Here is a 12,999-nt window from a genome sequence, read left to right on the forward strand (position 1 = left end):
TCCCCCTAAAACTTTTGATAGTATTTTATCTAGCATGCTATCTAGCATGCACATGCTGGGGAGGGGCAGAAAGAGAGGGAGAGAGAAAATCCTAAGCAGGCTCTGTGCTGTCAGTGCAGAGCCCGTTGTGGGGCTCGATCCCACGAACCGTGAGATCATGATCTGAGCTGATATAAAGAGCTAGATGTTTGACTGGGCCACTGAGGCACCCCCAAATTTCCCTTTTTTATAGGGATACTAGTTATAGTGGATTAGGGCTCACCCTAGTGACCTCTCTTTAACTTGATTCCCCTCTGTAAAGACCCTCTCCTCAAAGTCACATTGTAAGATACTGGGAGTTAGGACTTGAACATATGAATTTTGGGGAGAACATAACTTAACCCATTATAAGATCCATGTAAGATCTATGTATTGTTTTAGATTGTATATTTCCCATATCCTCTTTTGTTTAATTAAAATCTCCCCTTATTCTCCTGAGTCTTTTAAATTTTGGTGTTCTCTGTACATTTAGTACTGATTAGGATTAGATTTATGGAGATTTAGAGAAGTTATGGAAGTTCAGGAAGATGGACTGAGAACTAAAATGAGCTATTTGCATATTATTGTTAGGAAAACTGCCAGTTTTCTGAAACACTAATATAAAACCCTAAGACTTAGACTCTTTTTGGTTAAATAATAAATACACGCCATTTCCCTAAGAAAGAATCACAACTCTATATTTCTCTTTATTTTTGCATAGTATGTGGCACTTTAAGATGGCTATTGATGCTTTGGTTTACTGTGGGATTGTATGTGAAACAGAAAACCAGGGTAGAGGGCTACGTAGAACTCTATGATTGTGTTGTCTGGCAACATTTTACTTTTCCTTCTGTTTCAGTTGCACTAGAGTGAGTGAGGGCAAGAAAATAATGTTATTTGTTCTAAAAGAAATGAATCTGTGGTTAGTTTGGCAGTTATCCACCTGTGGTGAGGGAAGTCTGGAAGACCTTGGTAAGGCCTGGGATAGAACAGAGAGGTCCTCTAGTCTTTGTTGAACAAAGCAAATGAAAGGGAGTTCCTTGTTTTGAAAACAGGCCCATTTAGTTGGCAGCTGGTAAGCATCACTCACATCTTTATATGAAGTAAAACAGTTTTGCCAGCATGGGGACCCCTGAATTTTAAAATGTTTTGCATGTGATTAAAATCTGGATCATTAAAAAGCAATTAACTTTGTTTTTTGTTGTGAATTTCTATCTCTCAACAGACTGTCTGAGTTCTCACATTTTCGAAATAATCACAAAACTCTAAGGACACCAGATATAGTTAAAACAAAAGATCTTAAATCCAGATCTCCCCATTTGGATGATTGTGCAAAGACTGATCTCAGAGTGAAAAGTGATGTTTCTAAAGATGTACATCATAGCACTTCACTGCCAAATCCCGAAAAGGAAGGAAAATCACATTGTGAAAAAAAGAGCACTTTGTATTTGTCTCCATTTACTGAAAAACACTGCAACAATGGCATTTGGTCACGTTCCCATTATCAGGTTGGTGAGAGTATCTCAAATGAGGATAATAGAAGAGGGAGAAAAGATATTAGACATAGCCAATATAGCAGAGGAACGGATAGAATACGGAAAGACTTAAATTCTAGTTGTGGTGATAGTGAATCAAGGAACACAGAGGCTAGTCAAAGGCTACAAGGACGTCCTGAGAAATATGGTAAAGGTGAACCAAAGGCTGAAAGTAAAAATTCAAAGTTTAAAAGTAATACAGATATGGATTATAAAAATGAACGCATTAACTCTTGGGAAAAAGAGACCTTTAGAGAAAGGTCATATACTCGAGTAGAATCTCAAAGTGACAAAAAACTAGAAAGACAAAGTGAAAGATCACAAACTATAAATAGAAAAGAACTTAAGTCTCAAGACAAAGAAGAAAGAAAAGTTGATCAGAAACCTAAATCCGTAGTAAAAGACCAGGATCATTGGAGAAGATCTGAACGACCATCACTTACTCATTCCAAGAATGAAATAAAATCTCATAATTCAAGTAAATACCATCTAGAAGAGAGAAGAGGAAGGGAAGATTGTAAAAGAGATAGGGGTGTAAGTAATCATAGTTTTCAAGAAGGAAGATGTCCATCCTTTTTTTCATCCAGCAGAACTCATAAACACACTGACTCCAAAGAATTTGATGCTGTGCACCAGTGGGAAAATACACCTTTAAGAGCAGAACGGCATAGGACTGAAGATAAGAGGAAAAGAGAACGAGAAAGCAAAGAAGAAAATAGGCATATAAGAAATGAAAAAAGAACACCTACAGAACATTTGCAGAAGACTAGCAAAGAAACTAAGAAAACCACTACGAATTTAAAGAGACAGAATGAGCCCAAAAGTGATAAAGGTGAAGTCTCTAACAATGAGGTTTCTGAAGGAGCAGATAATAAAGAGCCTGCAATTAAAGCTGACAGTGGTCCAAATGAAACAAAAAACAAAGACTTAAAGTTGAGTTTTATGGAAAAATTGAACTTAACCCTTTCTCCTGCTAAAAAGCAGCCTGTTTCTCAGGATAACCACCCGAAAATAACCAATATCCCCAAATCCAGTGGCATATGTGATTTGGAGTGCTTGGTTCAGGCGACAACAGTGACATGTGTTTCCTCTGTCAGTGAACATACCGCAGAGGAAACCAAATCAAAGTTATTGGAACCAAAGGATGCTCTTGCAGTTGCATCTGAACCCAGGACCAGTAATCCAGAAAGGAAAATGGAAGGAGAGAGTGTGTTGGTTAAATCTGTTGAGAATACTATGGGTTGTGATGTGCCCATTTGTGGTACAGAGACTTCCTTCTCAGCACCTGTGGAAATGGAACAAACAGAATCCTTGTTTCCATCATCAACAGAAATGGAACAAACCATTAATGGTGCCAGGGAAGCAGTTCCTGTGGTAATGGACATATTACAAACAAATGTTTCTCAAAACTTTGGCTTGGAATTGGATACTAAAAGAAATGTTGATTTAAATTCTTGTAGTGTTTCTGAAGGTATGGAGATGAAGGAGCCTTCTGCAACAAAAGTAGCTGAATCCAGTGACAGCATTTTGCAGCCTTCAGTTGAAGAAACTGAAATTTTGCCAGTAGCCCTTTCAGAAGATGGTAACCCCAAATTTGAGCCTTCTCTTGTAGATACACCATTGGATGAAAGTAAGTCTTGTCATTTGGAGCCTTGCTCACCTAAAGAGACACAAGAATCTTCACTTCAGCAGTCTGCGATAGTGGACAACAGAATGGAAATCGGTGAAACAAACTCAGTATATAATGATGATGAGAATTCAGTTTTGAGCATTGACCTCAATCACCTGAGGCCTATTCCAGAAGCCATCAGTCCTCTGAATAGTCCAGTGAGACCTGTAGCAAAAGTTCTTAGACTGGAAAGCCCATCTCAAGTTTCATTATGTAATAACAGTCATAAAGGTAATAGTTTATATTATGTTCTATAACTTTTTGTGAGACTGTAAAATATATAAGAAGAACTAGTGCTTTTTCTTTTTTGATAACATAGTTAACATATTGTTCAGACCCCTGTTAATTAGAGAGGTACATCGAGCCTTTAATCTAAATTTAGATAACTCTTATTTTTACAAACAAGGGAGTTGTAGGACAGGTTGTTTCAAATACTCTTTGCTTGCTTTCAGATATATTTTTTATTCCAAAGCCATCATCAAATGGTATAGAGTAGGTGATCCTAACATGAAGTAAAGATACCTGACCACCAGTTGGTTGATGGTTATCCAAATGACCAAACCACACCATCACTGAGTACCAACTGAGGCCAGGAAAGACATAGGACATGATTAAGTATTAAACATTAACATACTAGTAAGAAAAAAAAAGCTATTAAAAATGGTGACAAAAGACATATGACATGATTAAATATTAGTCATTAACATTCTACTAAAAAAAAAGCTATTAAAATAATGAGTTGCCTCAGTACTTAAGTTTTTGTTATATTTAGTATGGAAATGTCAAATGACTAGAACTCAGTTGTCATGTGACTATAATACACTTTTCTCTTCCACAGATACATTTCCACCAGATTCGGCTCAATCTACCTCTAAGAGCAAGTCTGATCTCAATAAGGAAAATCAAAAGCCAGTTTGCAAATCTGACAAATTTACAGATGCAGACTACCATAAGAATTCATCTTTAGATGAATTGGAAGAAGGAGAAATTATAAGCGACAGTGAAAAATCTAAACCACAAGAAAGTTTTGAAAAAAGTGCCAAACCCAGAACTTCTACTGAAGTCCAGAATGCAAAAAGTAACCCAGGAAGTAGGAAAAGTACTATGCACTTGGGTAAAGACACTAGGAAAACATCTATAAAAATTCATCAGACCAAAAGCAGATGGAATAATAATAGACAAAGTGAATCTAGCAGATCTTCAAAAACAGAGAGGAAAGATAAGACCATGAGTACCTCCAGCCTGGAAAAAATAGTTCCAATTATTGCTGCACCCTCTTCTGTACGAGAGATTATGCACATGTTACGAATGATAAGAAAACATGTAAGGAAAAGTTATATGAAATTCAAGGTAAAATTTTCATTAATACAATTTCATAGAATTATCGAGTCAGCAATTTTGAGTTTTACATCACTAATTAAACACCTTGACTTATCCAAGATCTCAAAGTCAGTGACTACCTTACAGAATAATCTCTGTGATGTTATAGAATCCAAACTTAAGCAAGTTAAAAAGAATGGCATTGTGGATCGTTTGTTTGAACAGCAGCTACCAGATATGAAAAAAAAATTGTGGAAATTTGTAGAAGAACAGCTGGATTATTTGTTTGGAAAGCTTAAGAAAATCTTAGGAAAGTTTTGTGATTCCATAAACTTTGGCAGTGACAGTGATGAAGGAAAACGTGAAAAGATAAATAAGGAGAAAGCACAATATTCAAACTGTCAGAAGGGGAATGTGGACAACTCCAGCAAAGAAATGCTGAAAGAGAAATCCCCCAAATCGGAAGATTCTGTTAATCATAAGTCTGCACTTGGATGTAAAAAATCTGAGGAAAAACCTCAAGATAATTTCAGTATTAACACAGTAAAGCGAGACATTAAAAAAAGTTCTAACACTTGCTTTGATAACATTAAGAACTCTCAGTCTGAAGAACACTCCTTGGAACCAAACTGTCCCAGCATCCCAAAGCCAGGAAAAATGGAAGGCAGCACCATAGAGGATGCACAAACATCCCAGCATGCAGCTTTGAAGCCAGAACGCAGTTTCGAGATTCTTACTGAACAGCAAGCATCTAGCCTTACTTTTAATTTAGTGAGCGATGCACAGATGGGTGAAATATTCAAAAGTTTGTTACAGGGTTCTGATCTTTTGGATAACAGTGTTAATTGTAATGAAAAAAGTGAGTGGGAGTTAAAGACTCCAGAAAAACAGCTGCTGGAGAGTCTTAAGTGCGAATCTATACCAACTTGTACAACTGACGAGCTGGTTTCAGGGGTGGTTTCTCCATGTCCTAAAATGATTAGTGATGACAATTGGTCATTATTGTCATCTGAGAAAGGTCCATCTTTGTCTTCAGGACTTTCTTTGCCAGTTCATCCTGATGTGTTGGATGAAAGTTGTATGTTTGAAGTGTCCACTAATATAGCTTTGAGTAAAGATAATGGATGTAGTTCAGAAAAGAGCAAGCCCTGCATTTCCTCCATACTTCTTGAAGATCTCGCAGTCTCTTTAACAGTACCATCACCTCTGAAGTCAGATGGTCATCTCAGTTTCTTAAAGCCTGAAGTTTTGTCTAGTTCAACTCCTGAAGAAGTTATTAGTGCCCATTTTAGTGAAGATGCCTTACTTGAAGAAGAGGATGCATCTGAACAAGATATTCATTTAGCTCTGGAGTCTGATAATTCGAGCAGCAAATCAAGTTGTTCTTCATCATGGACAAGTCGGTCTGTTACTCCAGGCTTTCAGTACCACCCCAACCTACCCATGCATGCTGTCATAATGGAAAAATCCAATGATCATTTCATTGTGAAAATACGGCGTGCTGCACCATCTACCTCCCCTAGTCTTAAACAGAATATGGTGGCTGACGAGTCATTGGCATCGTTGCCAAGAGTGGAAAAGGAAGCAGATAAAGCAGTGGAGAAAGAATATGTTTCATGTCAGAATGAAGTTTTTAAATCTGTGGAGGAATTAAATTCCAACAATAATGTTGACAGCAGTAAATCAGCTCCTGAAGAACAGGACTGTATGATACAAACACAGGTTCCTGATATATACGAATTTCTTAAAGATGCTTCAGGTAAAGTGAGTCATGGTAATGAAGTGGCTGATGAGTGTTTCAAGTTGCATCAAGTATGGGAACCAAAAGTACCTGAAAGCATTGAAGAATTGCCTCCAATGGAAGAAATTTCACATTCTGTTGAGGATCAACTTCCAGACACATATATAGACCTCACAAAAGATACAGTCACTGAGACCAAAAACTTGGGGGAATTCATAGAAGTAACAGTTTTAAATATTGATCAGTTGGGATGCTCTGAAGGCAATTTGGATCAGAATGCTCAAATACTAGATGATATGCAGCCTGATACTGTAGATGCTTTCATTGATTTGACACAAGAGGTTTCAAGTGAAAGTAAAAATGAGAGTAACCATCCTGCTTTAGGTGTTGAACGCTTGGAATGTCAGGTGATATGTGTGGATGAAGATAACTCTAAGGAAGGAAAGGTGCAAGTGGCAAACGGGCCTTTGGAATGCATTGTTGAAGAAGCCTGTATCGATTTGACCTCAGAACCTCCCAGTTCATGTGAAGTAAAAAAGGATGACTTAAAACCAGAGTCGGTATCAAATTCTGATAGTTCAGTGTTGCCTGGGACTTTGGATAATGCTCCTAAAAAGAGAAAAAAACTTTCTGATCTAAATCATTCTCATAAAAAACAGAGAAAGGAAACAGACTTAACCAGTAGGGAAAAGACTAAGAAAATTACCCATGATTCTGCTGAGAATGGTGAAGCTCACCGAAAGAAAGCCAGTAAGAAAAAGGCCCCTGCAGTGACTAAAGATCCCTCATCGTTGAAGTCAAGCCCAGGGATCGAGGAGCTGTCAGCAACTGCCACTTCTCCTATAAGCCTTTCTGCAAAGAATGTTATTAAAAAGAAGGGAGAAATTATAGTTTTATGGACAAGGTAAGAATCTTGAGACTTTTAAGTCACCAGGAAATTTTGAGAGGCCAGGCATCTGTTCTGTCATGTCATCATAGTTTTATCCCATCCTAAAATAAGGCAAGTGAGGACTGACTTCAAAAGTGGCCAAAGTTGGTAGAGGATGCATTCTAGAGTGCAGTCCAGCTGTAGTATAGAACAGTTTAGAGCAGTGGCTCTTAACCAGGTATGTGCATTAGCACCATGGACATAACTTTTCACTGTTCTTTTAAAAATTTTTTTTTAACTTTTTTGGTTAAAAATTCTTTGTAAGGAACTTGTATAACCACATTTTAGAAAGGAAGAATATAACCACATTTTAGAAAGGAAGAATGACAGGTGGTGAAACGGGCAAAAAGTGCATTTGTAATTTGAGTTTTCCCCTAAACTAGGAGTTTCGAAAAAGTTTCATCAATTGGTTGTCCTCTTGACTTTCATGTAAACTTTTTAAGAAATGGAGATTTAAAGGTGACTACATTTGTGAACCATTGGACTAGAGGTTCATGCTCTCCAGACTTAACTAGAGTGCATAATGAGGGAAACTGAATCGTGTTGAAATTGGTGACCATTTTTGTTTATTTTACTTATTTAGTTTAATTTGTTTTATTCTATTTAATTAATTGCATTTAATTTTTAAAAATATATTTATTTTGATAGGGAGAACATGCATGTGCAAGCGGGAGGGGGTGCAGAGGGAGAGAGGGAAGTGGAATGTGGGGACATGCATGTTTGGGGAACAGTTGGTGTTTGGCTCTTTGCCCCATTTGAGAGTCCCACATCCTTTTTTTTGTTTTTTTTTTTTTAAGTTTTATTAATTAATTTAGAGAGAGCACAAGTGGGGGAGGGGCAGAGAGGAGAGACAGAATCCCAGGCAGGTTCTACTCCATCAGCACAGAGCCCCATCAAACTCAACAACTATGAGACCATGACCAGAGCCCAGATCAAGAGTAGGATGCTCAACCGACTGTGCTACCCAGGCACCCCGAGAGTCCCACATTCTTCCCTTGTCACCTTGAGCTTAGCTCAAGTCTCTAGAAACTGTCCCTTTGCTTTTGCTCTTAACCTCTGGTCCTGGACATGCTCAAAGGTCTAGGGGAACTGTATAGCAACCCCCTGGTAACCAGTTTTGTTTAATACCACAGTCTTCCATGCCTTCATTCCAGATAATTTATAGATGGCAGAATAGTATCTCAGAGATTATAACACGCACTGGTTCAGATCACGTAGAAAAACAAATCTGGGAATGAGAATACCTGGATTCTATTTTACTTTTGGTTTTTCTGCTTATGAAGACTTTGATCTTGTTTGGGCCCTAATTTTAAAAGTACACATTGGGGCACCTGGGTGGCTCAGTGGGTTAAGCATCTGACTTCAGCTCATGTTATGATCTCTTGGTTTGCAAGTTCAAGCCCTGCATCTGGCTGTCTGCTGTCAGTGCAGAGCCCACTTCGGATCCTCTGTCTCCCTCTCCCTCTCCCTCTGCCCCTCCCCTGTGTGTGAACGTGTGCACTTTCTCTCAAAAATAAATATTAAAAAGAAAGTACTCTACACATTAAAGGTAGATTAAGAAAAAAAAAACCTTTAATTTTGTCATTAGAATAAATTGGTTTATTTTAGAAAATTTTGGGGGGCCCCCGGGTGGCTCAGTTGGTTGAGCATCTGACTTCAGCTCAGGTCATAATCTCGTAGTGTGTGAGTTCCAGCCCCACGTCGGGCTTTGTGCTGATAGCTAAGAGCCCAGAGCCTGCTTCAGATTCTGTCTCTCTCTGCCTCTTCCCCACTCACACTCTCTCAAAAATGAATAAATGTTAAAAAAAATTTTTTTTAAATTTTTTGGGAAATATGTGTGAACTCAAACATTAAAATCATGCATACTATTTCTCAGAGATAATCATTGTTCATATTTTGGTATATGCAGTTTGTTTGTTTCTGTGGGCTTTTAAGAAAAATGTCACCTCCTATTTGTAGACATTAAGGCATTGGAATTTTTGTTACCTTTCTACTCTAATCTACAGAAACTAAAATAACATTTTTCTCTCTTCAGAAATGATGACCGGGAAATTTTATTGGAGTGTCAAAAAAGAGGGCCATCATTGAAAACATTTTCTTATTTAGCTGCCAAGTTGAATAAAAATCCATATCAGGTAACTACCCAATTTTTACATTTCTATAATTTTACAAGTGTTTCTACTATATTTAGATTTAACCTTTATCATGTTTAAAGTACGTAGATATTATCCAATTTCTTTAAAAAATTTTTTTAATGTTTCTTTATTTTGAGAGAGAGAGCGTGCAAGGGGGGGGAGAGGCAAAGAGAGAGGGAGAGAGAGAATCCCAAGCAGGCTCCACACTGTCCACGCAGAGCTGATGTGGGGCTTGATCTCCCGAACCATGAGATCATGACCTGAGCTGACATCCAGAGTTGGACACTCAACTGACTGAGCCACCCAGGGGCTCCTATTAACCATTTTCTTTAACAGTATGGCTCTTTACATAGGACTGTTAGAAACTTGGTGAGGGGCACCGGGATGGCTCAGTCAGTAGAGCATGTGACTCTTGATCTTGGGATCTTGAGTTTGAGCTCCACTTTGGGTATAGAGATTACTTAAGGAAATAAAATAAATAAAATCTTGGTGATTGTGGACGTAGTTGGGAACAATCCTAATTTTTTCCTATTGTCTTACCATTTACTTATTTGATCTCATTTTATAATGATGTTCACTTCTTTAAGAATGTTTAATATTGGGGCGCCTGGGTGGCGCAGTCGGTTAAGCGTCCGACTTCAGCCAGGTCACGATCTCGCGGTCCGTGAGTTCGAGCCCCGCGTCAGGCTCTGAGCTGATGGCTCAGAGCCTGGAGCCTGTTTCCGATTCTGTGTCTCCCTCTCTCTCTGCCCCTCCCCCGTTCATGCTCTGTCTCTCTCTGTCCCAAAAATAAATAAAAAACGTTGAAAAAAAAAAGAAAAAAAAAAGAATGTTTAATATTGAGGGGCGCCTGGGTGGCGCAGTCGGTTAAGCGTCCGACTTCAGCCAGGTCACGATCTCGCGGTCCGTGAGTTCGAGCCCCGCATCAGGGTCTGGGCTGATGGCTCGGAGCCTGGAGCCTGTTTCCGATTCTGTGTCTCCCTCTCTCTCTGCCCCTCCCCCGTTCATGCTCTGTCTCTCTCTGTCCCAAAAATAAATAAAAAACATTGAAAAAAAAAAAAATTAAAAAAAAAAAAAAAGAATGTTTAATATTGAACAATTAAACTAGCAATCACCTTTAGTATGAAGATATTTTATTTTTCTAAACATTATTTCATGTTTTTATTATTGAGGGCAACTTTCTTTGTCTTTAGATGTTTTATGAAAATATTCATCACAGATAAGAAAATATATATATTGAGATGTTTGTAATTAACCGTCATTTAAAATTTTTCAGGTCTCAGAAAGATTCCAGCAGCTAATGAAGCTCTTTGAAAAGTCAAAATGCAGGTAGTTAATGGTTCTGCTACAGGACACCAGTAAAGTAAATATCTGACACTGTAACTGTGCAGTTAATGGCCTGTTAGTCATTGAAGATATGAGTAGTGGGTAGAGACATCCAGTTTAGTTTCTGCTTCAGTCACAGGTTGGAGGATGGTTGCTCGTGCAGGATTCAAAGGTTGCTTCATCCATAGAGACGTGGCTTAGAGTGAGGCCTGCTGCAGTTCAGATCAGCATGGCATCTCTCCTCAACCCTTTTTTTTGGTTTTTTTGGAGTATAACCGACATATCCTATTTCTTCTCAACCTTCTGATTGCTGATGAGTCTAAGATGCGGAGGGGATAATCCATTTGATGATTAACAAAAAATTTTTTATAGATGAAGAAAAATAAAACATTCTTGAATAGCATATATTTCACAGGCAGTGAACTCTGTAGTCTTTGAAATTTAGTATTTTTCAAATTTTAATTAGGAGTACTAAATATTTTAAAATATAAAACGTACATCATTCATAAACATGAACTCCATTGTCATCTGAATAGATGACATGATTTACCAAGTTAAATTATTAATGATGTTCACTGACATGTTTTCTTAGTTTATTTAAGCCATTCCTACAGGTTTATAATTATATAAGCCATTCCTGTACAGGCAATAGTTATCAGCAGGTTTTTTTTCTCTAAGGCCTGAACCAATTGCTTAGATATTTTGGACTTTACATAAAGAAAGTTGTAAAGGTACTTAACCTATCACTGTTTTCAGTATATTTGTGTCATAATTACTTGAATGCAGAACACCCAATTTCAAATTCAGTTCAGTTCAAATTAAATTAAATCTGAAAAGAATCCATATTTGGACATAGATCTTAGTGTGAAGGGTCCTTATATTTTTGAAGTTTAAATCGACTTCTGGACCCAGTGTAAATTTTATTGTCTGTGGATAACCTGTTAGTTTCAATATCTTCTCTAAGCAACTAGTTTGCTAATGAGATCTTCAGAAGATATTTAGCAGTTTACTGTGAAGTTAAAATCCTATTTACATAATTCAGAATGTAAGATTGAATAATGGAGAATTTAAATAGAAAAGCTTATTCTTTAAGAACCTTTTAAAATGGCCTGATTATTTTTCAGATTTACTGTGCTTTAAAATTTTTACTGCCTTTAAGAAATAAAACTGAGTTTTTATTTTACCTGAATGTTATGTTAAAATGTGAGTTCCATTCCCTTGTGAAGATAATATATACATTTATGAAAGAATTAACTTGTATCTGAAAGTGATGCATATTAGTTTGAAATTTCCAAATTCCTTTACAAATCTAAAATCTTCAGTGGATTTGTTACTTGAAATTTTTTTGCTTGCATGATAGAAAAATAGTAGGTTATTTTATTCCTATCTGTCTCTTAACTGATTTTTTTTCCATCCAAGTGCTATAGTCTCATAAGATTCTTGCCAGAATCAGAATATAGCAATAAAGTTACCAAACTGAGTCTGTAAAAAGCTAGTGCTTTATCACTGATATTACCTGAGTGAACTCATTTAAAGAACAACACCTTATAAAATGGTCATCAGAAAAATAGAATCATAACTTCAGCATTTTCTTACATTACAGATAAATTGCTGAATTCCTTGGAGTCTTGATTGATATTGCATATTTCACAGAAGCTTGGAATTCCTCATGTTTTAAATGGGGAAGTAGAGGGCAGTTTCATGGCATATTCGATTAGTAATAAAAATCTACATTTGTAATTGCTGACGCTTTAATCTCAAGTCAGCATGTTTGGCTTGTTCCAGTCATCAGTTTGATTTGCTCACTTGTTATTGGTCAAGATATTTATTTTTGAACAGAACTTGTTATTAAGATAAAAGCAACAACGAAATGGCATTGAAACCTCAAAGAAATAACTTTCTTTTCTAGATTTTTCAAAATAATTTTGTAGCATTTGAAACAATGATTATTTAGTTCATTTTCATCCATTTTTATTTGCTTTTCTAATTGCCTCTCATTTTGGTACATTGTAAAATAATTTAAATAGTGTATATGTAAATATGTATAATTACAGTGATGTATAATACTTTGTGTATAGGTGTGTTTGTGTGTACATACACACATAAATGGCTTTGCCTAGCCAAGGATTTTTTTTTTATCTGTATAAAACTTTTTGTATAAAGTTTGTTTTCAATACCAGTAATGTATAAATAAAGCCATGTAAAGTTCTGTTATATTTTGATTAGAATGTTTCTTTTAGTGTGTTTAGATAATAATTACAAGAAAAAAAAGTAAAACAGGGGCTATGGGAGCTGTTTTGAAGTGGTTCTTGGTGGGGGTATGGCTG

The 12,999-nt window shown here is 36.8% G+C and overlaps 1 protein-coding gene across 4 annotated transcripts in view; it reads left to right on the forward strand.

Annotated features, from left to right (window-relative positions):
* The window catches only part of CASP8AP2 (caspase 8 associated protein 2), a 63,382-nt gene that overhangs the window by 24,399 nt on the left and 25,984 nt on the right, over positions 1-12,999 (forward strand). The window contains exons 8-12 of one of the 4 annotated variants that reach the window (XM_058734713.1): positions 1,244-3,453; positions 4,061-7,187; positions 9,247-9,346; positions 10,623-10,709; positions 12,276-12,886. In XM_058734713.1, the coding sequence (XP_058590696.1) occupies positions 1,244-3,453; positions 4,061-7,187; positions 9,247-9,346; positions 10,623-10,679 (5,494 nt within the window). In that variant the 3' untranslated portion in view covers positions 10,680-10,709; positions 12,276-12,886. Of the gene's footprint in view, positions 1-1,243; positions 3,454-4,060; positions 7,188-9,246; positions 9,347-10,622; positions 12,887-12,999 lie in introns of those variants that run through there. The other 3 variants (XM_058734714.1, XR_009263117.1, XM_058734712.1) reach the window with 3 other exon arrangements.

This window comes from Neofelis nebulosa, chromosome 6 (assembly GCF_028018385.1).
Source record: "Neofelis nebulosa isolate mNeoNeb1 chromosome 6, mNeoNeb1.pri, whole genome shotgun sequence".
NCBI classification, from domain to species: Eukaryota; Metazoa; Chordata; class Mammalia; order Carnivora; family Felidae; genus Neofelis; species Neofelis nebulosa.